Source organism: Dama dama, chromosome 31, assembly GCF_033118175.1.
Source record: "Dama dama isolate Ldn47 chromosome 31, ASM3311817v1, whole genome shotgun sequence".
Lineage (NCBI taxonomy): Eukaryota > Metazoa > Chordata > Mammalia > Artiodactyla > Cervidae > Dama > Dama dama.
In genome coordinates, this window is record NC_083711.1 from 28073825 (window position 1) to 28100818 (window position 26994).

Genomic DNA, 26994 nt, shown 5'->3' on the forward strand with positions numbered 1-26994 from the left:
CTCCTTTTTTCCCCCCCAAACTCTACATTCTTCACACTCATCATTCCTCAAAATACAAGTTCTCCAAGGTATAACCTCAAATATAGTTCTGAAAGTCAAAAAGCCCTCACAATTCAAATTTTTCTTGAGTTTGTTGTTAAACAATTTGATGGGCAACCTGATTTGAACTAATGTGGGCCTCTTTAAAGTGTTGATTTAATTCACTTATGCTACACATTCACATGTTTCACTGCAGAACAAATAGTTTGATTACAGAGTTCTGCCCAGCCCTCCATATACTATATATATGCGTGTGTGCATGCCAAGCTTCTTCAGTCCTAACTCTTTGCAACTGTATGGAGTGTAGCCCGTCAGATTCCTTTATCCATGGGATTCTCCAGGCAAGAATACTGGAGTGGATTGTCATGCCCTCCTGCAGGGGATCTTCCTGATCCATGGATTGAACCCATGCCTCTTATGTCTCCTGCATTAGCAAGCAGGTGCTTCACCACTAATGCCACACCTGGGAAGTATATATATATATATATAGTATATATACTATATATATATAGTATTTATAGTATATTTCCTTTCACCTTGAAGATTTTAGATAAGAGATTAAGAGCACGTACCCAAATCATCTAAACTCACCTTATAAATAATATGTATATATATAAAGCAGTATAAGACATTTTCTATTTTATGAAGGGGACCTGAACACAGCCATACCACTAGCACTTTGCAGTATAATATACATAGGGCTTATTAGGGAAAAAAAGTACAAGAAGAAAAGAAGCAGAGCATATATTCTTCCCAGAACTTGCATTATCTCTGCTTAGGTTGGATAAACTATCAAGCTGGTGCAAAAGTAATTGCAGTTTTTGCACTGTTGAAATTAGCCATTTGATATTGGAATTTATTCTTAAATAAGTGTGGTTACATTATACATCATTTTAATGCACATTTCTTGCTTTGTGTCTTTGCTAATGACTTATTATTTGCTGCTTATTTTACATTTATTTGAGACTATAGAAATGATGTTAGAAAAAGAGCAAATTTGAGCAATGTTATTATTCGAGTTCAAATTGGGTTTTAAAGCAGCGGAGACAACTTGAAACATCAACAACGCATTTGACCCAGGAACTGCTAATAAACATACACTGCAGTGGTGATTCAAGAAGTTTTGCAAAGGAAACAAGAGCCTTGGAGATGAGGGCATAGTGACTGCCCATGGGAAGTTGACAAGGACCAATTGAGAAGATCATCAAAGCTGATCTTCTTACAACAACATGAGCAGCTGCCGAAGAACTCAGCATCAACCATTCTACAGTCCTTCGGCGTTTGAAGCAAATTGGAAAGGTAAAAAAGTTCAGTAAGTGGGTGCCTCACGAGCTTCCCTGGTAGCTCAGATGGTAAAGAATCTGCCTGCAAAGCAGGAGACCTGGGTTCGATCCCTGGGTTGGGAAGAACCCCTGGAGAAGGGAATGGCAACTCTTTCAGTATTCTTGCCTGGAGAACCCCATGGACAGAGGAGCCTGGCAGGCTATAGCCCATGGGCTCTCAAGAAGTTGGACATGACTGAGTGACTTTCACTTTCATGAGCTGACAAGAAATCAAAAAAATTGCCATTTGGAAGTGTCATCTTCTCTTATTCTATGCAACAACAAACCACTTCTTCATCAGATTGTGATGTGTGATGAAAAGTGGATTTTATAGACAATCGGTGATGACCAGCTCAGTGGTTGGACGAAGAAGAAATTTCAAAGCACTTCCCAAAGCCAAACTTGCATCAAAAGACGGTCATGGTCACTATTTAGTGGTCTGCTGCCAGTCTGATTCACTACAGCTTTCTGAATCCTGGCAAAACCACTATATCTGAGAAACATGCTCAGCAAATTGATGAGATGCACCAAAAACTGCTGCAGCCGGGATTGATCAATAGAAAGGGTCGATTCCCCATGACAATGTCCTACCACATGTCACACAACCAATGCTTCAAAAGTTGAACTAACTGGGCTATGAAGTTTTGTCTCATCTACTTTATTGACCTGATCTTTTGCCAATCGACTACCACTTCTTCAAGCATCTCCACAACTTTTTGCTGGGAAAATGCTTCCACAACCAGCAGGAGGCAGCAAATGCATTCCAAGAGTTCGTCAAATCCTGAAGCATGGAGTTTTATGCTACAGGAATAAACAAACTTATTTCTCATTGGCAAAAATACATTGATTGTAAAGGTTCCTGTTTTGATTAATAAAGATGTGTTAGAGCCTAGTTGGAGAAGGAAATGGCAACCCACTCCAGTACTCTTGCCTAGAGAATTCCACGGACAGAGGAGCCTGGTGGGCTGCTGTCCATGGGGTCGCACAGAGTCAGACACGACTGAAGCGACTTAGCATGCATGCAAGCATTGGAGAAGGAAATGGCAACTCACTCCAGTACTCTTGCCTGGAGAATCCCAGGGACAGAGGAGCCTGGTGGGCTGCCGTCTATGGGGTCACACAGAGTTGGACATGACTGAAGCGACTTAGCAGTAGCAGCAGCAGCAGAGCCTAGTTATAAAGATTTAAAATTCATGTTCTGAAGCCACCATTATGTTTGCCCCAACATAATAGATGGACAGGGCATGGTAGAGAAAGGCCCTACCCTTGTGTGCGTGCATGCTAAGTTGCTCCAGTCTTGTCTTTGTGATCCTATGAACCGTAGCTCTCCAGGCCCCTCCCTCCATGAGATTCTCCAGGCAAGAATACTTGAGTGGGTTGTCACGCCACCAGGGGATCTTCTTGACCCTCGGATTGAACCTGCATCTCTAACCTCTACCCTGCGTTGGCAGGCAGTTTCTTTACACTAGCACCGCCTGGTAAGCCCCCTATCCTTGTTACACTTTACAGTCTATAAGGATAGGAGAGGATGAAATGTCTGGGTAATGATGCAACACTAGGATTCTGGTCCTCTAGCACTGAGTCTTGGGGATCAGCCTTTTCTTTCTGTGAACAACCTTAGAACTGCCGAGCCAGCTATTTCGCTAGTAGCAGAAGAGAAAAAGAAGTGTGCCTCCAGGGTAATCCAGATTTGTCTCTCATTACTTAGTTACTACCATCTTTCATTCAGACAGGGAAAAGAAGAGAGCTTAATTAATTGGATTATAAACATGTCATATACCACACAATCATTATTACTTACATTTAGGGCATAGGATATAGACAAACCAACTATTGCTGAATCTATAGAATTGCCAGCCAGCACAGTGAGCACTGCAGTGAAGAACACCATTAAGTTGCCAAGAAATTCAAGTCTAACAGACAGCCACCTGAAATAATGGAAAACATTCCTGAAATGAGATGCAAAAGTTTTGGTGCACTCAATATGAACTCTCCTCCTCTGGGAAATGAAGACATAAACATCAATAGCTGCTTTCTAATTTTTTCTCACTTACTTAGGACTCAATCAAACATAGGATGGTTGCAATGATGATAAAGAATTTCTCTGCATAAAAATGTTTTACTTTTGCAGAACTTTGCTTTTAAACTTAATCAGAATTAAAAAGAAAAAGGAAAGAACACCAGCTTAAATGATGCATTTATTTTTTTTTTTTCATTTTGAAGTCTATTTTTTAATATTTTTATGACAAAAAATTCCAACAATGTAAAGTATATAGAAAGAAAACCCTGGGTCCCCTCACTCTGGTCACCTAAACTTTTATTTATTTATTTATTTATTTTTGATTTTTTAATTTAATTTAATTTTATTTTATTTAAAATCTCATTGAAAAATCACTTACCTTTCTCATTACATACACATTTTATACAATAAAATTAATCTCTAAAAGTTAAAATGTGCCCAACTACTATTTAACATTGCCCCCCACCAGAAGAATAGCTTCAAATTAAAAATATTATAAATTATTGTATGCAAATAATATCCACTTACAAACATAAATACAACAAAGAATCATATCTTTAGTAATTTTTATAGCATCCTGTGTAAATTTCAAAAAACATAGGACCTTATATTCACATAAGTAGCATGGACTGTTCATATGGATATAAATAGATATACTTTAACATAAATGTGAATTAAATACTAGAAATATTTAAGGTTTTAATATTTTTGATGAAATGTTACTAAAAATACTCTATTTAGAGGTCAATAAACAAAATATCCAAGAAGGGACTAGTCCTGAATTAGGTATGTGGATATGACTTACCTGTTTGAAATCACATTGTTGTAGAAACAGACCAAATTCTCATTCACCACCTCTTTGTTTTGCTGGATGAACCTCTGTTCATGTCCAAATGCCCTGATAGTGGACACTCCCAGCAGAGTCTCGCAAAAATGGGAAAGGATTGGAGAGCGAGATGCTCCTGCCAATCGTCGAATCTGCCGAGAGCTCGCCATGTAGTATCTCTAACAGGAAAACAGAAAGAGGTGGTCTTGAAGATGTAGCCAAAATTTCTTCAGCAGTATGAAAATGGCAAGATACATGTGTAGTGGGCTAATGAGCAGCCCCCAAAAGTTAAGCTCAAGTTCTAACCTCCACTGCCTGTGAATATGACCTTATTTGGAAAGAGGATATTAGCAGATGTCATTAATATCTTGAGATGAGATCCTTAGGGTTGGCCTGAAATCCAGTCTGAGTGTTGTTATAAAAAATAGAAAAGGAGAAGACACAGACATAGGGAGAAAACCATGGAGGACAAGATTGGAGTGATGTACCTGGGAGTCAAGGAAAATGCCAGGGGTCACTGACAGACAGTAACCAGAAGTCACCAGAAGCATGCAACAGAGGCCTACTCCTGGATTTTGGACTTGTGGCCTCTAGAGCTGTGAAAGAATAAAATTTCTGTTGTTTTAAACCACCAAGTTTCTTATAGGAGCCCCAAGAAAGGAATGTACCTTTGTAACAGTGAAAGCGAAAGTGTTAGTAACAGTAAAAAGCCCAAATTCTGGACGGCACAAGTCGAACATAATTGGGCAAAATCAAAGGTCCATCTAGTCAAGGCTATGGTTTTTCCAGTGGTCATGTATGGATGTGAGAGTTGGACCATAAAGAAGGCTGAGTACCGAAGAATTAATGCTTTTGAACTGTGGTGTTGGAGAAGACTCTTGAGAGTCCCTTGGACTGCAAGGAGATCCAACCAGTCCATCCTAAAGGAGATCAGTCCTGGGTGTTCATTGGAAGGACTGATGCTGAAGCTGAAACTCCAGTACTTTGGCCACCTCATGCGAACAGTTGACTCATTGGAAAAGACCCTGATGCTGGGAGGGATTGGGGGCAGGAGGAGGAGGGGACGACAGAGGATGAGATGGTTGGATGGCATCACTGACTCGATGGGCATGAGTTTGAGTCAACTCCGGGAGTTGGTGATGGACAGGGAGGCCTGGTGTGCTGCAATTCATGGGGTCGCAAAGAGCCGGACACGACTGAGCGACTGAACTGAACTGAACTGAACTGAACTGAATGCTCTCAAACAACCCCTATTGAGTACCTACTGTGGAAAAAGGTCTATGTTAAATAGCTGAAAGCATGGCTAGGTGGTTAACCCATTAAATGAAGGAAGCCTACCAAGTGTACAAACAATAATATTTTTGTGATAGTGAATGTGTTCAGTCGCTCAGTCATGTCCAACTCTTTGCAATCCCATGGACTGTAGCCCACCAGGCTCCTCTGTCCTTAAGAGTTTTCCAGGTGACAACACTGGGCAATATTGCCATTCCCTTCTGCATGAGGTCTTCCTGACCCAGGGATCAAACCCAGGTCTCTTGCATTATAGGCAAACTCTTTACCATCTGAGCCACCTATACCTAACTATAATTATGGAAAATTTTTTCCACTAAAAAATTTCAATATGGCCACAATTATAATCAGTGCTTCCCCTCTGGACAATTGGAATAAGTGGATTGTGGAGAGCTAGAAGGAGTAAGCCTGAGTTAATTGGACCATCATTCATCAGCCCCAAACAGTTGCTACAAACTGGGAAGTGAAAATAAAGAGTTGCCGTATCTTACAATTTCTTTCAGGAAAATCTTTTATGTAAAATTCCTGATTTTAAAAATGTCTTCATTTTGGTAAAAACATTGAGCTAGCTAAGTGAAAACATATCTGAAGCCACATGTGGTCTGTCATCTTGGAGTTTACAAGCTCTGCTCTATGCTACGTGTTCTGTAGAATACAAAGGATGATGGCATTCTGAGCCTGCCAGGGGACTTAAGAGATTGTCCCAAAGAGAATTTCATAGAAGTTCAATGAATTGTTGAAGCCCTGGAGTCTCTCCATAAAATTATACAGAGCTCTGAGCTTAAGAACCTTTGATCTAGATTAATGCTCCTCATACTTCAGCAGAAATTACCAAAGGATTATAAAACACAGATTTCTGGGCCCCAACCTGAGAGATTCCTCATCCCCCCCACCCCAGCTCTGTTAGAGTATGATAAATAAAAATTATACATACTTGCTTGCAAAATATGATATTTTTAAAAGAAGAGGTACAATTGGAGATTCTGATTCAATAGGTCCATGGGTCCAGGGATCGCACTTAGCACTGATCTAAAGCAAACTTCTTATCTTACAGGTGAAAGAAATGAAGATTGGAAAGGGAAGTGATATACGAAGCACAGGAGTCAAGAAAGTGACTACAATTTGAGGCTCCTGAGTCTATGTTTGGGGCTCAACCTACTAAGTTCCCCTTCACAAAACTTGGTTTCTAGACTCTTTTTCATTCCTAGTCACCCTATTATACTGCATCAACCACAAAATTTTCACTTGTGATACGTTTTGTTGTTTTTGGTTTTTTAAGCAGATACAATTGATTCTCAACATCATTCATCAACTTCTTGGTTATTTTCTAAACTATAAAACATAGTTTATGTCCCAGAGAACTTACAGTCTTATTGAGGAGACAATTTTAGGTCCACTAAAAAATAAAACAAAAACAAAACAGCCTACAAAATAATATAGCATAATACAATAATATACTATAATAATATAGTATAATAAGTCCGTAATACCTTTATAAGTCATATCTTTGCACGGTTTTGGTAGAGAATGCTTCACACAGAAAGTAGAATATAACCTATGCATAAAGGGTAAGTAAGATCCAGGTGGCAGAGAGAAGAGGGGCATCATAAGAAATAGGAACAATAATGATAGTAGACATGTAGAAATGAGCAAATGATTAACAGCTTGATTTGGACAAACTGAACTCCAATAAGAATTTTAAAATCTGGGTTTTGAGAAAACATTAAACTACAAGAACTGCATCCTTTCATATAAAGAGCCTCAAAACACTATTATATTTAATTTAAACAAATGCTAAGAAATTTTGTTTTTACACTATAGCCTCCCAGTGACATTATCTTGGAATTCAAATTGGCTGACTACATTTTAATTAGAATATAAAGGTGTACAGCTATCATGAGAGATCTGTTTAGTACTTCCAGCAATAGTTTCTTGATAGCAGGGTAACAGGGCAAAAGGGAATACTTGTTTCTCTCTTGAATCTTCAGGCAAATTGACTTTCTGCTAAAATGTAAATAACACCTAGGTTTTGTGGTGGCCATAAAAATGCACAACTCAGTTCCCCTGTTGCAGGCTACATTGCTGGCTGAGAGCATGGCTGCTGCCTCTCCAAATCCACTCCTATTTTAGAGTGGAGACCACTTTTCCCTCAGGTGGCTCCCAGAAAATGACTCAGCATGGAAGGAGTGTTAAAACAGATTCATTCAGAGGTCACATGGGAGCATCAATGGGCAATGTTGGTTGTGGACTTCCCATTCATTCAACCAAACCTCTTATGAAACTGTTCTGCAGTCCAAGACTTCCTACCCAATCCTCTTCCTTTCTCTTCTTCCTCAGATTCCTAACCATCTGAGCCATTAGGGAAGCCCAACTAGCATTTGACTGTGAACTTGGAAGTTATTAAAACATACAAATCCATGAACTTACCTGTATAGTGAAATAAAGGAAAACCAAGGGAATAACCCCCAGAATGAAGAGTGGCAAAGCTCCCACAATGACCAAAACTGTTCCAATAACATCCAGGGTACAATTCACCCAGGTCCGAATGTAGTAATGGAAACGCATATCAATTATAAACATATCCTGAAAAATTTGACATCAGATCACTTTATTTTTAACTTTTCATGGTTTAAAATGAGGGGAGGAAGACATATATCATTCAGTGTAAAAATAAAACCATTTACCCAAAAGTGACAATCTGAATCTTAAATGACTTTTGCCCTTTTCAACTCACCCCCACAGATTTTTCAGTTATAACAATTAAGAGGGTTTTATAGTCCCAAGATGTTTATGATCAAGCAGTCTGCATTTCCCAATCACAACTATGTGACACTTGATTTATACGACTGCCATATTTTAAGGTTATGGTTATGCACAGTCTAATACAGGAGCCACTAGCAAATATATGGCTACTGAGTACTTGAAATGTGGCTACTGCAAATTGAGATATAACTGAAGTCTGTAACACAAATCAGATTCTGAAGATTTTGTAAGAATAAAAAATCAAAATATGCAATTAATATTTTTACATTTATTACACATTAATGTTTCAGATATTCAGATATTCGGTGTCAGGTACTCTACATATTAAGATATACTATTATAAATAATTATTTCAACTGTTTCTTTTTCATTTTCTATTGTTGCTACTAGAAAATTTTAAATTACGTATGTGGTTTGCATAATATTTTACTGGACCGTGCAATTAAAAGTACTTAGTTGTAAACACAATGGGTAAAACCCTATAGGTAAGCAGAGACATTCTGGGAACCTCCATCCATTCCTCATTTGTTATTAGTGAGTTGATAGTTTTTTTAAAAGGTTTTTTTTAAAGTATTTTCAATGGCAACCCACTCCAGTATTCTTGCCTGGAGAATCCCATGGACGGAGGAGCCTGGTGGGCTGCAGTCCAGGGGGTCACGAAGAGTTGGATACAACTGAGCAACTTCACTTTCACTTTTCACTTTCATGCACTGGAGAAGGAAATGGCAACCCACTCCAGTGTTCTTGCCTGGAGAATCTCAGGGATGGGGGAGCCTGGTGGGCTGCCATCTATGGGGTCGCACAGAGTCGGACACGACTGAAGCGACTTAGCAGCAGCAGCAGCAAGCATGCTTAGGGACTTTCCTGATGGTCCAGTGCTTAAGAATTCACTTTGCAATGCAGGGGATGTGGTCAGGGTTAGGGTTAGGAAACTAAGGTCCCACATGCCATGCAGCAAATAAGCCTGTGTGCCGTAACTAGGGAGTTCACTTGCCTCAACTAGAGAGTCTGTGGGCTGCGATGCAAAATCTTGCACAGTGCAACTTAGACCCAATGCAGCCACATAAAGAAAGAAAGAAAGATATTTTTTAAAAGGTACAATGCTTAAAATCCAGATATCTCAATATAGACTTACATATTCTTCCCCTTCTCAGTCTGAACCACTGATTCTCAAACTAAATGTGTGTAAGAATTGGAGCTATAGACACCACAGCACATGCACTTCTTGGATTCTTTCAACAATTTTTAAGAGTTTTAATTCTGTGTGTGAGATGTGACTCTGTTATACATCAATTAGGAATGTCCCAAGAATTAGAAATTAAACAATGAAATCTACACTGAACATAATCTCATTTTTTGAGAATGATACTTTTCACAAATGAGATTACAAAGTACTAAATGTGGGTCATCATTTATTTACATATGCTATCTAATAAGATTGGGTTTCCTTACCTTGGTGAACCTACTGATGACCTGGCCTATGGGATTGGTTTCAAAAAACTGGAGTGGGAGATGCAGCACATTGTCCAATAGCTGAGCATGCAAAACTCGAGAGGCAGCCAAGGATCCCCTGGTGACTACATAAGCTCCAGAGCACACACAGAGACCTAAACACAAATTGCTATCAGGGACATGTTAACAGCTTCAACTTCAATTTTTAACACTCAAGAAATTGCATATCATAGAATTTATTTTTAATGGAAAACTCAAGTATCAAACTTCAGAATGTGTAACTCTGGACCAAACTAAGCATAAATGTACATGGCACGCTGAAAATAAATACAGATGCTCTGATGGGGTATCAGAGCAGGGCTCTCTTATTTTTGAGCATAGCTTCTAGAGAAATGCTCTGAAGATGAGATCAAGCAGGTGGATAGAATTTTAGCAACCTATTAACTTTATAATGTCTTGAGGGACAATGGTAGTCACTGGTGCTACTAGGCAAATAGTTTCAGGTCTCCTAGCTTTTAGGTCCATGGTAGAATTATACTTTTTGGCCCCCTTGTGATTGGAGACACCAAAGAAATAGTTCTGAACAATACATTGAGGGAGAAACAACACATGATACTTCCAGATTAGAGCATTTAATTGTTGGAGTCAGATCTGCTAAAGCTCCTATTCCCTTTGCACAGTGCCTGCCAAAGTTTAAAAAAAAAAAAAAAGTCGGGTTGCTTTTCCAACTTGGGCTCTAGAATCAGAAAAAATCCCATTCCTAATCAACAATGCACGAGTGGTGTGAGTGAGGAATAAAACTTTTTGGTCTGTCAAGCTACAGAGATGTGGTTGGTGGAAGGGTTGTTCTTGACAAACTAAAAAGTCAGAAAATATAATCAACATGTAGCTTTAGTGGAAGAGGTTAAAAAACAGTTAACAGCATCTATTGACGATTGCGAGCTGTGTTAGACAAAATACTGAATATAACAAGAAAGAGGCAAGCTCAGAAAAGGGCTATCCAGGTGTGCAAGAAGAAATGAAAGGACAAAGAATCGCCAACTTGCGAACTTGTAAGGTTGGAAGAAGAGATGTTTGGTTATAATGATTGATTCAAAGATGGATATGTAACTCAGTTGTTTCAAGGAGAGTAATTTCCTGGGTTTCTATGGAGGGCAATTCTTTGAAAGATAACATCTCCATCACCATGTGAAGCTTAAGGATTAAGCCAATAAGGAAAATGAGTAGAACTGATAAAGAGTAGTGGATACTTAGTTTGAGCCCCCTGGATCAAGTGAGGTTAAAGACTTGTGCCTGGACTTCTCCCTTTGAGGCATCAATAAACTTTCATGTTATCTGAGACATTTGCTTTTGAGTCTTCTGGGATACACAATTACTTTGTTGATCTCTACTATATAAAATTGTTAATAAAAGTGTGTTGGCAACATGATTCTTACAGGTATAATGTGTAAAACAAAGCAAAACAAAAATAGTTGACCCTGACCACCTCAAATTATTTTAGCTAGTTCTAGTTTAAATAACATCACACATGACTGTTAAATAATTTCTTACTCTTAAATATTTCCTATTATTTTCCTACCTCAATACCCCACACTTTCTAGCCCTTCTAAAAATAGGTTGTTGCCCTTTTCCCCCTCAAATATTCAGTGTTTACATTACCACTAAACATAATATTCATGAAGTTCACTACATTTACAATGCTTGTACCACTATTTTTCTATGCAACAAGAACTCATCTATTCCCAAACAGTTCAATAGTCAGCAAAATTCTTTTGAATATATTCGAACTCATCAGACATTCTATTATTTCTTTTATCCTCTTTTGCCCCCTCCTCTTGCAACACAAAGTACTATCTTGGAACCCCCTGTATTTCTGCTCTAAACTGGAACATTTGTGGGGACAGGCTTCAATTTTCCTCAATTCCAGAAAATGCTGTTACATATTATATATTTGATAATTTCTATCTGCATTTACTGAAAGTCTTACTATAGGGATGTTGAACATCCTGGATTGTTACTCTAATTTCTCCTTATTTATCATTTGCCATCTGTTTCTGATGCTGTACATCTGGGACTATCTCCTCCAATTTATCTCCTCACACTTGTACAACCTCTTTAAATTCTTTAAAATTTTTAAGAACCTTCTTGCTCTTAGATTGACCTTATTTCAGCACATTCTGAACTTGCTCTGCTTCTGCCATTTGAATATCTATATTAGTTAGATATTTTAAGCTTCTCTTATATACTGAGCGAGTATGAGTATTTTACTTTCTTGGTTCCACTGTTCTATTTGTTAGCTCTTATTTATACTGTTCACTTGATTAAAATGCATGACCATCCATCATGACCAGTTTAAACATGCGAGATAAAGACATGCTTAATCAAGAGGTACTTGGTGTACCAAGCATATACATTAATTATTAATATTTAATAAAAATAATATATAAAATAATAATTAAGACATGCTTAATCAAGAGGTACTTGGTGTGCCAGCGTATAGATTAATTTCCCCCAACATTTCTCTCCTCTGAATGGAAGTTCCACGTAAGTGGGTGTGACACTGCAAGTCTGATATGGTGATTTAGACATGCAGGTTGGAACTTCTTCAAAAGCCACATAAAGAGGCCATCTTTAATATATGTCACACACACTAGTAACCTTCATTTTCTATTTAAGCATCAACTCCTAGTTTTCATTGTACTCCTACTGGGCCAGCCGGTATATAATAATACATGAATAGTGCTGGGGATCAGGCGGGGGTTGTAGGAGAGGCTGGCAGGCCAGAACAAAGCTCTAGTGAACCACTTGGATTATTTCTATGCTACTTAATCTTACTCCTTGTACTTGTGTTTCCCCAGTGGATAGACTGAACCACTTAGTATGTTTTACAGCTTCATCTAGTATTTGTTCCTGGTTACAGGTTCTTCTACCTTGATTATCAGTATAATCGCTTATGTCGAAATTCATCATTGTGAAATCCCCTGAACCCTTTACGTTTGGATTTCTTCACTGCCATTTCAGTGGAATTCTGCGAGGTAAGTAAAGTAAATGATCCACTCATTCATCTCAAACAGGAAGTAGCGGTGTACTCCTTAAACACTCCACTTTGAAAATAAGGTGTCTATATTTTACACATTGGGCTGGAAAAGAAGTTCCTAACAAGGGGGCATAAAACACAATCGATTAGGGATGTCCAGAGTGTTCTAGAGATTCAGCCCATAGCTGAGAACCAGAAATAAAATGTTTAGGGCTATTTCTTTTTCAGAAGATAAGGTAGGATCGTTATCATTGTTATAAAATATAGATGCAGTATTTTCTGCTTCAGTACTCCAGTTTTGTTTGAACGTTAGCCTTCTATATTATTCATACCAGGCCTCTGGTATTAACATGTGAAAGTGCTATTTATGCTTTAAAGCTCAAAAAGTAATGTAAGCTTTTATGATATCAGTGAATACAGCCTGCTTTTGATTGGGTCAGGTTCCAGAGGATGCAGCTGTGGACCACTAATAAAATCAGAAATTATAGAGTTTCACTTCTTATGAAATAATTTAAAATTTATAACAGTTACATTTAATAGTAAGTCAAACCTTTAAATTTTTAAATGTAAAAAATAAAAATCCAGTCATGAAAAAACCTTTTTGATTAAATTGTATATAATCTGTTACTTTCATTACAAAATACTTTTTACACCTCCTGACAGTTAAAGTAAATGAGTAAAATTTTGAATACTAAACTTGCATACCTTGCTTAGTATAGGAAAATAACAGTATTTGGTCACTTAAAATATTCTCCAAAGGATACTGAATCTCCCTTAAAACTGTAACATGAGCTCAGTAGGTTGGTATGAGTTTAACTCTCCTATATATGATGATAGACACAGGTATAGAGATGTATATGGGATATTTCTTTTGCTGCTCAGCATTCTATTGCTATATCTCTAAATCTACCTTCACCTCATTGAGTTGCAAACCACAAGCCAATAAACTTGACTCACTGGTTTAGAACCAAGCACATTCCAAGTCTCTGAATCTCATTTTAGTTATTAACATAAAAACTCTTTTCCCAATGGGTGTAACAGAATGACAAAACAAGCATAAATTTGCCTCAAAATATTTGTTTACTTTCCATGGAGATACTTATAGCTAGTACTATGGGGACATAATAAAAAAAATAAGATAGGAGAGTAGAAAACAAAGCAAGGCCTTGAGTCACATACTTTTAAATGTTATCCTCATTTTCTGTTACCAAAAGCATGTATTCTTTCTGTTTTCCCTGATGCATATCCTTAGATAGCAAGACTTCTATGTAGCTGATTTGTTATTTCTTATTTATTGCTCTCCTTCACGTTATCCTCTTTTCTCCTTATAAATACACAAAGATTGTCTCTAATTTAAAAAACCTTTCCTTTAATGGTTCTGTACTTTTGAGTACTACACTTTTGAGAATCTTTCTTCTTCCTCTTTCAAATCACTTAACTTCTTTGAAGGACAGTGTGAATCTACTTTGCTTACTGGGGGGAAAAACAGCAGAAAAATATATCCACACTTCCCACTAAAGGTGTTCCAAATTGAATTCATAATTTCTCTGTTCTATCACTTAAGACTCTTCCCCACTGGTTTCTTTAATTTTGTCTTCATTGTTTTCCCAATGACTCGAACTTCAAAATCCCAAGTGATGCTCTCTTCTTACACACAACAAATTTTATATATCTTTTCACCGCAATGTCTTTGCTATCCACCCCTTTTCTCCAACCCCACTGCAGTTCTCTGACCCTTCCTCCATTCATGCTTTATTTAGTCTTATTCCATTCCCTACCCATTGGTTAGCACTGGACTAGATGCTTTTAGTGACAAGGAGATGGATCAGATAAGAGACCTTTTTGTACTAGTTTATCTCTCATCTAGACGCCTGAAAATACTTGATTAATTTTATCTCTACTGATCCCAACTTCTCCCTGGTCTCTGACTTTAGTCCCTCCAATAAAAATCCATCTGTTTTTTCATCACACCAAATTTATTCATACTCTGAAAAATAATTCCGAATTCTGTCATGTTTTCCCCAAAGTTTTACACTTGCCTTTTCAACCATCATCTTTAACACATTTTCAAACTACCTTTCTGTTCCTCTACTGCCCCATCACTTACCTGAAGATGACTCAGACTGGCATCCTCAGCTGTGCCTCTATCCCCCTCACCTTTCCTATCCGTCTTTCTGAACATCTTTCTCTGCATCTCTCACCTCCCCTTCTCTGTGATCTCTGACAAAACTCAATCCATCTTTTCAGTGTTGCCTCAAATGCCAACTCTGCCTTGGGAATTATCTTAATTTCTCAACCAAATATAGCTTTCCCCTGCTCTAAATCCTCCCAGTGTCGTCTTATGCTATTTTATACAAATACTGCTTGCCATGTAGTAGTAAACTTCACTTACAATGCAGTTTTTAACAGACTCACTGACTGATCTTCACATCAGTCACAAGCTTCCCACCTACGGTGAATGGCCCTGTAGTCAAGACTTTGAGTCCTGAATGACTTAACAGATAAACCTCCATTTTCTCAGCTGTAAAATGGGGATAATGACACCTTTCTAAATACTTATTAGCAAGATTAAATGAGACAAATTTTTTAGTATGGGTCATGTAGAAACTTGACACATACAAGTTTCTGTTTACTCTCTCAAATATGATGAATTAAAAATATATGTATTTGAATTATCCCAAGGTATCTGAATATTATGGTGTAGATTAAAAAAAAAAAAAACAAACAACATGCCTTATGCTTGCGTCCAGATCAGTTAGGTTAGAAAAAGAAAAGAAAAGCAACTGAAAAAAAAAAAAGCTAGAATTTTTTTTTAACCTTGCATTAATCCCAGTAATCCATAGATGCTTAATTTATTGCTTCTTATTTGCTTCCATTCTGTGAAATCATTCATGTGCTTTGCTTCTTTTGCCCAGGTACTAAGCCAGAGATTCTGTCCAGTTCCCAGCAAATTCTGCCCCAGGCAAGTGGCCACATTCAGCCACACCCAGAGCCAGCCGAAGGCTTGAAGATACTTCAGAATGACTGAAAACTTCACCTAAAAGCAAAATTGTTTTTAAAAAATGATAAATTACTGTAATTAAAAGTCATACTAAAAGCTAGATTTAAACCTACTGTGATATATTCTAAGCTTTATGACTTTGAGTCAAATTATTAACTCCTCTAATCTTCAGATTACTCATTTATAAATTGGAACAATAATAGTAGCCACCTTTTAAGAATAAGCAAAGTACCTGCACAGTCCTGAAGACTTAAAAATAAGTGCTCAAATAATGCTAGCTACTATCACTAACAAGAATATACATAGTGAAATATACATAGCTAAATATCTTTAGTAAATAAGAATATACATAGCTAAATAATTAAACATCACTCTAATGTCCGATAGCTCATTTACTTTAATTTCTCCAAAATATTATATAGCAACTCCCTTCAAATTCAATAAAAAAATAGATGGCATTTGTTAATAAAACTTACATGGGAGTGGTTGGTAACAAATAACACTAGTTATTCTGGTACTTACCCCACCAACAGGAATCTTTTCTTTTCTCACTGAGAACTGTTTTCTTTGATCCAATAAGGGCCTGATAAAGCAAGACAATGTTCTTTTTTTCCTTTAGATTTTTAGATCAACCCAACAGTTTTTAAAAGTTATACATTCTTAATCCCTTTTTTTGCATATTCATCTGCTTCATTAACAGCAACCTAACTTTGTTTCTTTAATCTTCTGGAAAGGAAATTGTTTATTCTTCCATACCCCACATATTTTAGAGCCAGGGTATATTGCCTGATTTTTTCATTGTTTCTTCTAGAAAATTATCCTTCAAACTTGAGCCAAACTCCTAGATGGTTTAAACTAATTCCATCCGGCTGTACCATAATCTGTGACTCCTCAGGTCCTTGCCTCCTGTCCTACCAGAAGACTAGCATCAAGCTAATTCATGCCACCTCATTCTGCCACCATTCTAGGGGATGGCATAGCTGACAAGGACAACTGTATTAAACTCAATCTCTTCTCAACTTCATGACCTTCATACTTTTAGAGTCTGTCAGCTGTATGCTACATTGGCCATCAACTTTCATGACCATAAACCATGAATCTTATTACCTGGAACTAATCCACCTTTGAAAACCCAACTCTAATTATTTCAGCCTCTGGCCATAATGTAGCCTCTTCTGTTTCTAAATTGTACATTCAGTTAGTCTCACTATATTTGGTTCTTATTCTATCGAGACTCTCAGTTTAAAAATGCAAGTTTCTATCATCCATGCTCCCTAGGATGATTGATGATCCTGTTCTACCTGGGGTCTCCCTGGTTTTAGCATCGACTGTCCCACGTTTAGGAAAACTCTCAGGACTAAGCACATCTATGTCCTGTCTTGAATCTTTTCATTATTCAGCCTGTACTCCATGATTACATTTCACCCAAATGGTGGTGGTATTCTAAACTTTAATCATTTTCCTTTTCTTTCTATTAAGTTTCAACATTAAAACTCACAAGCCAGTCCTGATCACACTTGCTCCCTATCTGTGGGCTGCTACTTCAAAAGATCATAAAGCCTTGCAAACTGGCTCCACCATAAATTAGTATCTTCCTTCCATGTGGGTTTTCATAGTGCCTAGAAATTCTTGCATCTCTCAGAAGGGGCCTTCACATCCTATCTGATGGAGAAAGTCAAAGCAGACAGGGATGTCAGTCGCCACACTTCTACATTTACCTGCATCTCCACTCTGCCTCTTCTGACTTTCTCCTATAAAAAGCAAAGATAGTTCTCTCCTCAGATCCAAGGATAACCTTATGATATGAATCACATTCTGCCCATTTCCTCAAAAGACATCCATTAACCATAATTGTTTCCATACTTTCCTGCTGATGAGTCACTTGATAGTGCTTGATAAAAATGCAGATTGTAAGATTCCCCCTCTGGAAACCCATCTTTAAAGGAATGATGCAAGGGATCATTTTATCACATGGCAAATTTTAAGACCCTCAATTGTTCTCTCTTTTTTAATCTTCATCTACTTCCTTTCAAGCATCTCTTTCCCATCAGCCCACAAAGAACTACACATTTTTCTCATCTTTTAATTAATACCATCACCACAAAAATGATTCCACCCTCATTCCTGTGTTGTTACCCTCTTACTTCCTGCCTTCCTTCTGTAGCCAAATATTTTTCTGCCAAACTTTTCTCCTTGAACTTTCCAACACCTGGTTGAAAGGGTTTCCATCAGTGGGGCCTTGATAAAATAAGTACAATACTTACTGCTGTATTCTTGGGATACTTCGAAAATTATCTCACCTAAACTCTTCATAGAAATTAACATCATTGATTATCCCCTTGTTTAAGATATGTTTCCTTTGACTTACCATCATACCTTTGTGTTTTCTTCCACCTGTCTAGGTTTCCATTAGTTTCTCTGTCTTCTTTTAACATTTATATTCCATGACACTCAGCTCTAGTCATTATTCCTTTTGTATGCCCCTCTTCTGAGTAATCTCCTCCAACCCCAGTTTCAACAAACTTTTCTGTGGGTGACTCTCAAATGGATTTCTCAAGTCCAAACCTCTTTTCTGAGCTCCAGATACATACAGTAAAAAGCTTACTTGCCATCTGCTTCATCTCTTCTTGTTTATCTCAACCACCCTGCACTGAACCAGTTATTTCTTACCTCTTCTAAAGCTTACTCTGGCCAAAACACTTCCTCTGTCTCAATCTTGACACATTTCCAACCGTCACCAAGGAGCTGTCAATTCTTCTGGAATTGTATTACTGAAGAAATATTTGGAAAATACTGAATAGCACAAGGAAGAACAAGGACAAAGGAGGAGAAAGAAGAAAAACACAGAGGAATAGAAACAGAAGAAAAATACTCATAATGCTATATTCCAGAGATATCTGGTGCTAAGGTGCTTGTGAGTACTGCTGGAGTCTTTATATGTGGGTGGGTGTGTGTGTGTGTGTGTGTGTGTGTGTCTTCTTGTCTGACTCTTTGTGACTCCACGGACTGTAGCCTGCTAGGCTCCTCTGTCCAGGAGGTTCTCCAGGAAAGAACACTAGAATGGGTTGCTATTTCCTTCTCCAAAATGTGTGGTGTCATAATTCAAATGTTGCTCCTTAACCAGTCTTACTTTTTTTAAAATGTATATGTGGTCTTTTCAACTTAATATAAAAAGAAGAGACATTACTTTGCCAACAAAGGTCTGTACAGTCAAAGCTATGGTTTTTCCAGTAGTCATGTATGAATGTGAAAGTTGGACCATAAAGGAGGCTGAGAGCCAAAATATTGATGTTTTTGAACTGTGGTGTTGGAGAAGACTCTTGAGAGTCCCTTGGACAGCAAGAAGATCAAACCAGTCAATCCTAAAGGAAATCAACCCTGAATATTCATCAGAAGGACTGATGCTGAAGCTGAAGCTCCCATACTTTGGCCACTGATGTGAAGAGCCAACTCATTAGAAAAGACCCTGATGTTGGGAAAGATTGAAGGCAGGAGTAGAAGGGGATGACAGAGAATGAGATGATTGGATGGCATCACCAACTCAGTGGACATGAGTTTAATCAAGCCCCAGGAGATGGTGAAGGACAGGGAAGCCTGGCATGCTGTAGCCCATGGGGTCACAAAAAGTTGGACACGACTGAATGACTGAACAACAACAAATATAACCAACCTCAAATATCATTCTATAATAACATTTTATTCTGTCATATGGCAATGTAAGATTTTATGTTTTTACTAAGTTAAGACTTGTTGAACAAAATCATAACTTATGCCTGTTGCAGATTTTTCCTACTTTACTATTGCTATAATGCTCATTCTGTTTATACATCTCTCATGGTCCCTTGTAGGGACGTAAGAGCATGAGACCCGCTAAATTCTAAGTCATTTGATACATGAAATATCAAACTGACCTCTAGAAATTCTGAGCTGAGGTACATGCATGCCTCCATTTCTCCATGCTTTCCATTCTGTTTATCATAATAAGAAATGGCTATTTGATCAGTTCAATAGTTTTTCCCTGCCCATCTTTGGCATTTCTGTCAAGAAACATTCTGTGGGAGGTCGTGGTACATGCCCTTTGCCGGATCAGTTTCACCATCAAAAAAAAAAGATACACTATTTAACAGACACTTTCATTGGAATAGCTCCTGGTATATGATTTGGGTTAATTACTGTCATCATCCTTCAAGCCCTTGGCATGGCTTCTGTTTGGATAAGCAAATTTAGCATTGGTGTCAAGCCAAAAAATTAATTCTTAATGTAGTGGGATATAAAATGCTATGAAACCCAACTGTTAAAAGGGAATTAAAGCATCCTAATTAGACATAACTAACAAAGACCAATAATTTAATGAATATTACACAAAAGTTTCAATTTTTACAAACTGCAATGTTAATTATCCTTTTTCCATGAAAATATTGCATTTGATCCAGGGCATTTTGTTGTGAATAACAGGTTTTATTTGAATTTTAAAAGAGCAAATTATTTTGTGCTGGTAGAGAAGTTTTACAAATGAGTCTTGTTCTGTCCTTCAGAAACCCTTGGGAAAGTTGGCACAATACCGGTCTGCATATTTTTGTATAAAATATATAAAATTAACATACTGAAACCATTATCCCTGAACTGAGCCTACAGTTGTAAAGTACAGAGTATGTATGGGAGGATTAAAGTGATTAATAGAGTCTGACATGAAAGCCAGAAGGGGGCAGTCTAGATACTAAAATAGCATTTCCAGTTCATTTTATTCAGGGAAGATAATAATAAGGATTTTAAGGAAATAAAATAATTAATATATACCATACAAAATTAAACCACAAAATGAAGAATAAAATGTTGAAACAGTTCCTATTATTTTAGTCCCTATTTGAAAACAAAACTAACGTCATAAAGTAATTCTAATTCTTAAATTTCAAAGGGAGAGACTCTCAAACATTATTTGGTCCACATTCCTTTCCACCTTTTCTCTTGATGGGTAGTCAGTTTTCCTGAGAATCCTTCCACAAGGAAGATTCATTGTTCTATTTCAGTACGTTCCACTCTAGAGAGTCTTTGTTGTCGCTATTACTTCCTTCTATCTTCCAATCTCTAGTCTATCTTAATTCTGCACAAATTGGAAGTAATTGAGTAAGTTTAAGAAATACAAGTTAGATTAAAAGTCAGGAAAATTTTCTCCATATAATGTTATCTTACCGAAAAGTAAAGCAGATTAAAAAACGAAAGCTAGACTAAGGATTGTATAGAAAGTCGTAAAGTAAGAAATACATGGAAGTATGTAAAGAAATGCACATATTTTGGAGAAATGAAAATAAATCTCTGATCTCTCACAGACAACATAAAAATGGTATGGAGGATTCAGGGACCTCCAATAACACTTTTATTACAGTCATTAAAAAGTAAGTTTGAGGCCAGGCTGTGTTGACATGAATGTGCCATAGTACAATGAGGTAATCTTTTTTGATGTGATCTTTACTGAAGAAGTAACTTTCAGTAAGCTGGTTTCTGTTTGAGCCTCCATAACTCGATAAATGTTTAGAAACCAGATCTGTAAACAAACCTCTATAAGGACTGGGGTGCTTTTTTCAAGGAAAAATTTTGCAAAAATTATGCAAAAGTGGTCCACCAAAACTTTGAGAGGTTCAATTTAAATATAACTAAAGATGACTTATAAATAAGGAAAATGATTTACTATAGAGGAAAGGGTACAATTATGTTTACAACAATAATTATTACTTTTTCACTTTTAAGCTTTAAAGCAAGCTACTTATTGAGTGTATGGTGAGACTATACACAAATGAAAACTATGATCCAGAGATGCGTACAAATGCCACAGCACAGAAATTTCAAAGTCTGCTTCAGTGTTTCCACTTCAGTGGATTTGCTTTTCTTGGAGACCCTTAGAAATTGCACTCATATAAATGAAACACTGTTATAATGGTAAGAAAAAATAAAATGATAGTTTAAAGTTCCCTGAGTGTTCTTTCAGTCTCTAGTTATTTATTCATCCATTCAAAATGCTTATTGAACACCAGGTTACAAGCTATTGAGTGTTTAGTTGAAATGTGTTATTTAGATGGCAGTAACAGAGAACAAAAAGACAAAAATCCCTGCTCTTATAAAGCTTACAACCTAGAGGTAAGAGAAGGACAAAATACAAGCAAATACATTTTCTACTATGCAGGTAATTAATAAAAATTATGGGGAGAAAAGCAGAGAAAAGATAGGAAATACTGTGATATAAAATAGGGTGGTTGAACAAGTCTTCATTGATGAGGTGACACTTGAGGAAAGACTTGCAGAAGGTGGGAGAGCATAAGCCATATGGATATCTGGGAGAAATATGCCCTAACCAGTGGGATCCCAGGGAAGGAGCATGTCTGATTGCCCAGGAATAACAGAGTCAGGGCTGCTGGAACAGAATAGTGAAATGAGCTTTAGGAGGTTCTGAGATCAGAAAGATAAACAGGTTCAGGTCCTCCAAGGCTTTAAGCATATGTGCATGCTAAATTGCTTCAGTTGTGTCTGACTCTTTGTGACCCCGTGGACTGTAGCTTGCCAAGCTCCTCTGTCTGTGGGATTCTCCAGGCAAGAGTACTGGAATGGGTTGCCATGCCCTCCTCCAGGGGATCTTCCTGACCCAAGATGGAACCCACATCTCTTACATCTACCTGCATTGGCAGGTGGGTTATTTACCACTAGCACCACCTAGGAAGCCCTTAACAGGCCCTTGTAAAGACTTGGGATTTCACTCTGAGATGTGAACCTTTGGAGATTTGGGGCAGAAGACTGGTATGATCTGACTCATATCTGTAAAACAAGCCACTTGATGTAGGTTGTGAACAGACAGTGCATGGACAGGCTGTTGGCAGGAAGACTCATAAGAAGACAATTACAATAATTCAAGTGAGAAATGACAGTGATTTGGAAAAAGGGTAACTGTGAAATTGATGAGTAGTGTTTGAATTCTGGGTTATTGGATCTACTTTGAAGATAGAGTCAATGGGGATTTGATGATGGATTGGATGTGGAAAAAGAAAGAGGTCAAGGGTGATTGCAAGATATTTTTATCTAAGTAACTGGAAGAACAGTGTTGCCATGAGCTGAGATTAGATGTCCAAGAGGAGGGTCCACCTCTGGGGTTCAGAGGACAGGTTGGGCTGGAGATAGAAACTTGGAGTAAAGGTAACTAAAGTCATGAGACTGGATGACAATACCTAGCCAAAAAAAAAGAAGCAGTCCAAGGTCTTCAGGATCAAAGAGGAATAATTTAGTTTACCTACTCATCTAAACCTGGTATACACACAAAGCTCCAATCTGCAGCATCTGCATCATACACACATTCATAGGATTATCAATCCTTTAGAACAATTCAAGGTTGAAACTACAAAGTTCTGAGCTATTAGATCCTAAAGTATTCATTTCTCTGTAGTTCATTCCAGCTCTCAACATTAGCAACTTTGATGCCAGGCAGCTTTCAGTAATTCTAGCTGCTTATTTTTAAGTGACTGATTGCTATTCTTTCTTTCTTTCAGTCTCCTCTTTGCAACTGTTGGGGGTAGAATTAGGGCAAATAGCTGATTAGGTTAATTTGCTTCAATCACTGTTCATTTTAGTAACTTACAAAAAGGAAAAATAAGTATAATATAACAATTCAATCGGAGTCAGAGTTTTATTATTTTTATTTCTCTTTCACTTTCTCTTATTCTTTCCTCTCTCCTTCCTTCCTCTTGTTTTTCTAAATAGATTCATTTGGGGGATATTTTTAGCACTTACACGCACAAATCAGAGTAGATTTCTTCTAGTAGAATTTGACTAGAAATTACTAAGACTTACTGTGTTTCCCAAACTAAGTCACATACATCTCAGTTAAAAACTTAGACACAACCATGTAACTTATAGTTTAAAATTTGGAAACCACTAAGTACATATTATGTCCATCATAACATATCCTTTTTGTAGGATACATTTTAAATGCTAAAAATGTAATTAATTAGTCTATAATCTCCAGTATTGTCCTAATACTCACCTATCATTTTGCACCAGGATTTGGTCTTTCAGAACAGTTCTGGAGTTGATTACACTGACTTGCTTTAAAGCATGAGCTGGAGAAGAAGATGGTGAGTGCTTTTATATCCATAAAGGCAATCAATGCACAAAATAGAAATATCATGAAAGATTATACAACTTAGAGTATTCTTTGTGTTTTAGATTCACAGGTATACTGGAAGCCCTTCCATTTTCCCCAGTATTTCCCCCTCATCTAAAATGTCTCATAATGTCTTGATAAAACTGAGATTCTATAATGAAAAAGCCTACAGAAAATTCTTTCTTAGACATTAGAGAGAGCGCTAACTTGTTTTGGATCTTCCACAGGTGGGTTTAATATTTGCCAAACTGGAATGATTTTCTTTAACAGAAAAATGGAATAATATCATCAAGTTTTATTATTGTAAAATGCGATTATGGTGAAAATTGTTAAGAAAATACAATGTAAATTCCCCAAATCTCTGTCTTGTTCTTACTAATGTCAGTAATATTAACAATAGCTTCCTATGTGTCAGCAATATTCTAAATGTTTTACATATTTTAACTCTTATGTTTCAAAAGTAACCCTGTGAGGAAGATCCTACAATTATCCTTATTTTACTGATAAAAAGTACAGAGAAGTAAAGCAGGTTACACAAATCAGTCACACCTCTAGAACTACAAGAATAAGGTTCAAGTTGTGTGTATATGCATGTGCACTCAATCGTGGCCAACTTTTTGACACTCCAAGGACTGTAGCCTGCCAGGCTCCTCTGTCCATGGGATTTCCCAGGCAAGAACACTGGAGGGGGTTGCCCCTTCCTTCTCTAGAGGCGCGTCCTAACCCAGGTTTCTATCCCTTGTCTCTTGCATCTCCTAAACTCCAGGCAGGTTTTTTTTATCAGCTGAGCCACTGGAGAAGCCCCGAGGTTCAAATTGCTGTTAGTGAATTCCACGGGAAACATCTCAGAGTTAGGCAGATTTTTGTCTTTTTTTCACAGTATAATACTTGAATTTCAGACTTCTTATTTTTAAAAGGAAGGAATTGGAGATTTCTGAGGTCTCTACATGTGTTCTGTGCTTTTTATTTCTAGAAGTAAACATCTGGCCTTTAAAGGAAGCATCTGATTTGCATCAAGTGTCTCTGTGAAACATGGGATTCCATGTCTCACAGAATGAAAATCTGGGGATGTTGTAGCCTCTCCTGCCTAAGGCACATTTTCATCTTTATAGCTGATAATGATAAACATTTAAATTTACATATTTACAATTTACAGAATATGTTCACATATATTGTACAATTTGAGCATCAGAATGACCTGGTAAGATAAAGAGAATAGAAGAGGTAAGCTTACCCATATTTTTCAGGGAAAAGTAAAATTCAGGACAAGTGACTTGCCTAAAGCCCAAAGTTGTCAAAGAGACAAACAGGAGGAGAGAGAGAGAGAGAGAAAGATTGAGAGATGGAGAGATCGAGAGTGAACTGAGCCCCACACTCCTTCCTGTCTTTCACTCTAAGTCAATGGGCTTGTTCCTACAAATTTGATATAATGTTTAAGAGCTTGATTGGCCTCTGGCATGGAACAGAGGCAGCAATGGATTTAAATTCTGCAGTTTATCATCTGTCTTAAGTTGTGCAAGATACAAATTCTCTTTGTAAAATCAGGACCATGCAGCCTCAGGAGGTTTTGGGAGAGATTTAAGCAAAACATGTGTGAATATACTGACAAAATTAATACCCAAGACAGCCTAGCTATCATAAGTATTATTAGTATGGATAAGAGCCTAAACTTCTAAATATAAATAGGTAAATTTACCTTTGTATTTCATATTTTTTGCTTTTATTTTTCATATCTTTTTTCACAAAGTCTTCTCTCACTCCTGATTGGTTCTATTTTATAATATTCCCATGAGATGAGACTTGTAGATTTTTCAGAGCTGGATGGATTTTTAGAGATCTGATATATCCAAACCAAATTATAGTATAAACTCTATTTGAAAGAAAGTGCAAGTTGCTCAGTCATGTCCGACTCTTTGCGATCCCATGGACTATACAGTCTGTGGAATTCTCCAGGCCAGAGTACTGGAGTGGGTAGCCTTTCCCTTCTCCAGGGGATCTTCCCAACCCAGGGATCGAACTCAAGTCTCCCACATTGCAGGCAGATTCTTTACCAGCTAAGCCACAAGGGAAGTCCAAGAATATTGGAGTGGATAGCCTATCCCTTCTCCAGTGGATCTTCCTGACTCAGAATTGAACCTGACTCAGAATTGAACCTGCACTGCAAGCAGATTCTTTTACCAGCTGAGCTATGAGGGAAGCCCATAAAGTCTACTTATCTGTCATCAGCTCTGGTAGTGAGAGGGTGAACGAAAGGAAAAGAACAAGTGTCTGGGTCATCAGCAGTGAGGAAAGGCAGAAAAGGGACCCAGTACAGGACTGGATACTGCTGGCCTAAGTCCAAGGGAAATAACCACAGGAATGCGACACTAACTATAACTAGATTTGAAGTTGTTTGGTGGGATATTTTATTATCCATTTTATATCTGTTAATCTATTTTTGCCCTGTTCTGTGTGATCAGTAATAAAATGACAATATATGTGGCTGACCTTTTACATCTATCTATCTCTCTAGCATTATCATGAGTAATATTTTGCCTGCTTTTTAAAAGCTTTCATATATTTTTTACTCAGGATGCAAAAAATAAAAATCCCAGAAATATTCACTTTAGAAAACATATTCTATTTCCAGTACACAAATGATCTCTACTCACCACCTTTCTGAATTGTAACAGAGAAGACACAATATTGAAGTAATTAGAAAAAAGTTCCATTTACATTTTTCTAATGATGGCATATTTCTGATGGTAAGACTGTAATATCTATTAATGTCAGCCCAGCTTCAAGAATATTTTCCACTTGTTACCGCAGAGAACTGGTGTACTTAAGAAGTTTTATCAGTGCTGAGAAGGAATGATGTTTTTTCCAAAACTGGAGACTTAAACAGCTTTCAAAAGTGTGTTCCATATTTTATGGTAAATTAAATATTGAACTTAAAACTTACATATTGCCTGCTTTTAAAGCTATATTTCCCAAGGTAATATAACTTATATTTCATGTGCTCTTTAAAATAAATAGCAATACTGACTCATAGCATTACAAATCATTCTATTAACTCTGAAGAGACATACTTTTTGGTAGAAACAATGGAGGCAGATTTATCT

General features: G+C 37.3%; 1 protein-coding gene across 1 annotated transcript in view; it reads right to left on the minus strand.

Annotated features, from left to right (window-relative positions):
• Window positions 1-26994, minus strand: part of LOC133049983 (multidrug resistance-associated protein 1-like) — a 91802-nt gene that overhangs the window by 11026 nt on the left and 53782 nt on the right. The window contains exons 16-22 of the mRNA XM_061134052.1: window positions 23774-23849; window positions 16273-16333; window positions 15567-15786; window positions 9713-9867; window positions 7925-8080; window positions 4187-4386; window positions 3163-3289 (exon numbers count right to left, since the gene is read on the minus strand). Of these exons, the coding sequence (XP_060990035.1) occupies window positions 3163-3289; window positions 4187-4386; window positions 7925-8080; window positions 9713-9867; window positions 15567-15786; window positions 16273-16333; window positions 23774-23849 (995 nt within the window). The remainder of the gene's footprint in view (window positions 1-3162; window positions 3290-4186; window positions 4387-7924; window positions 8081-9712; window positions 9868-15566; window positions 15787-16272; window positions 16334-23773; window positions 23850-26994) is intronic.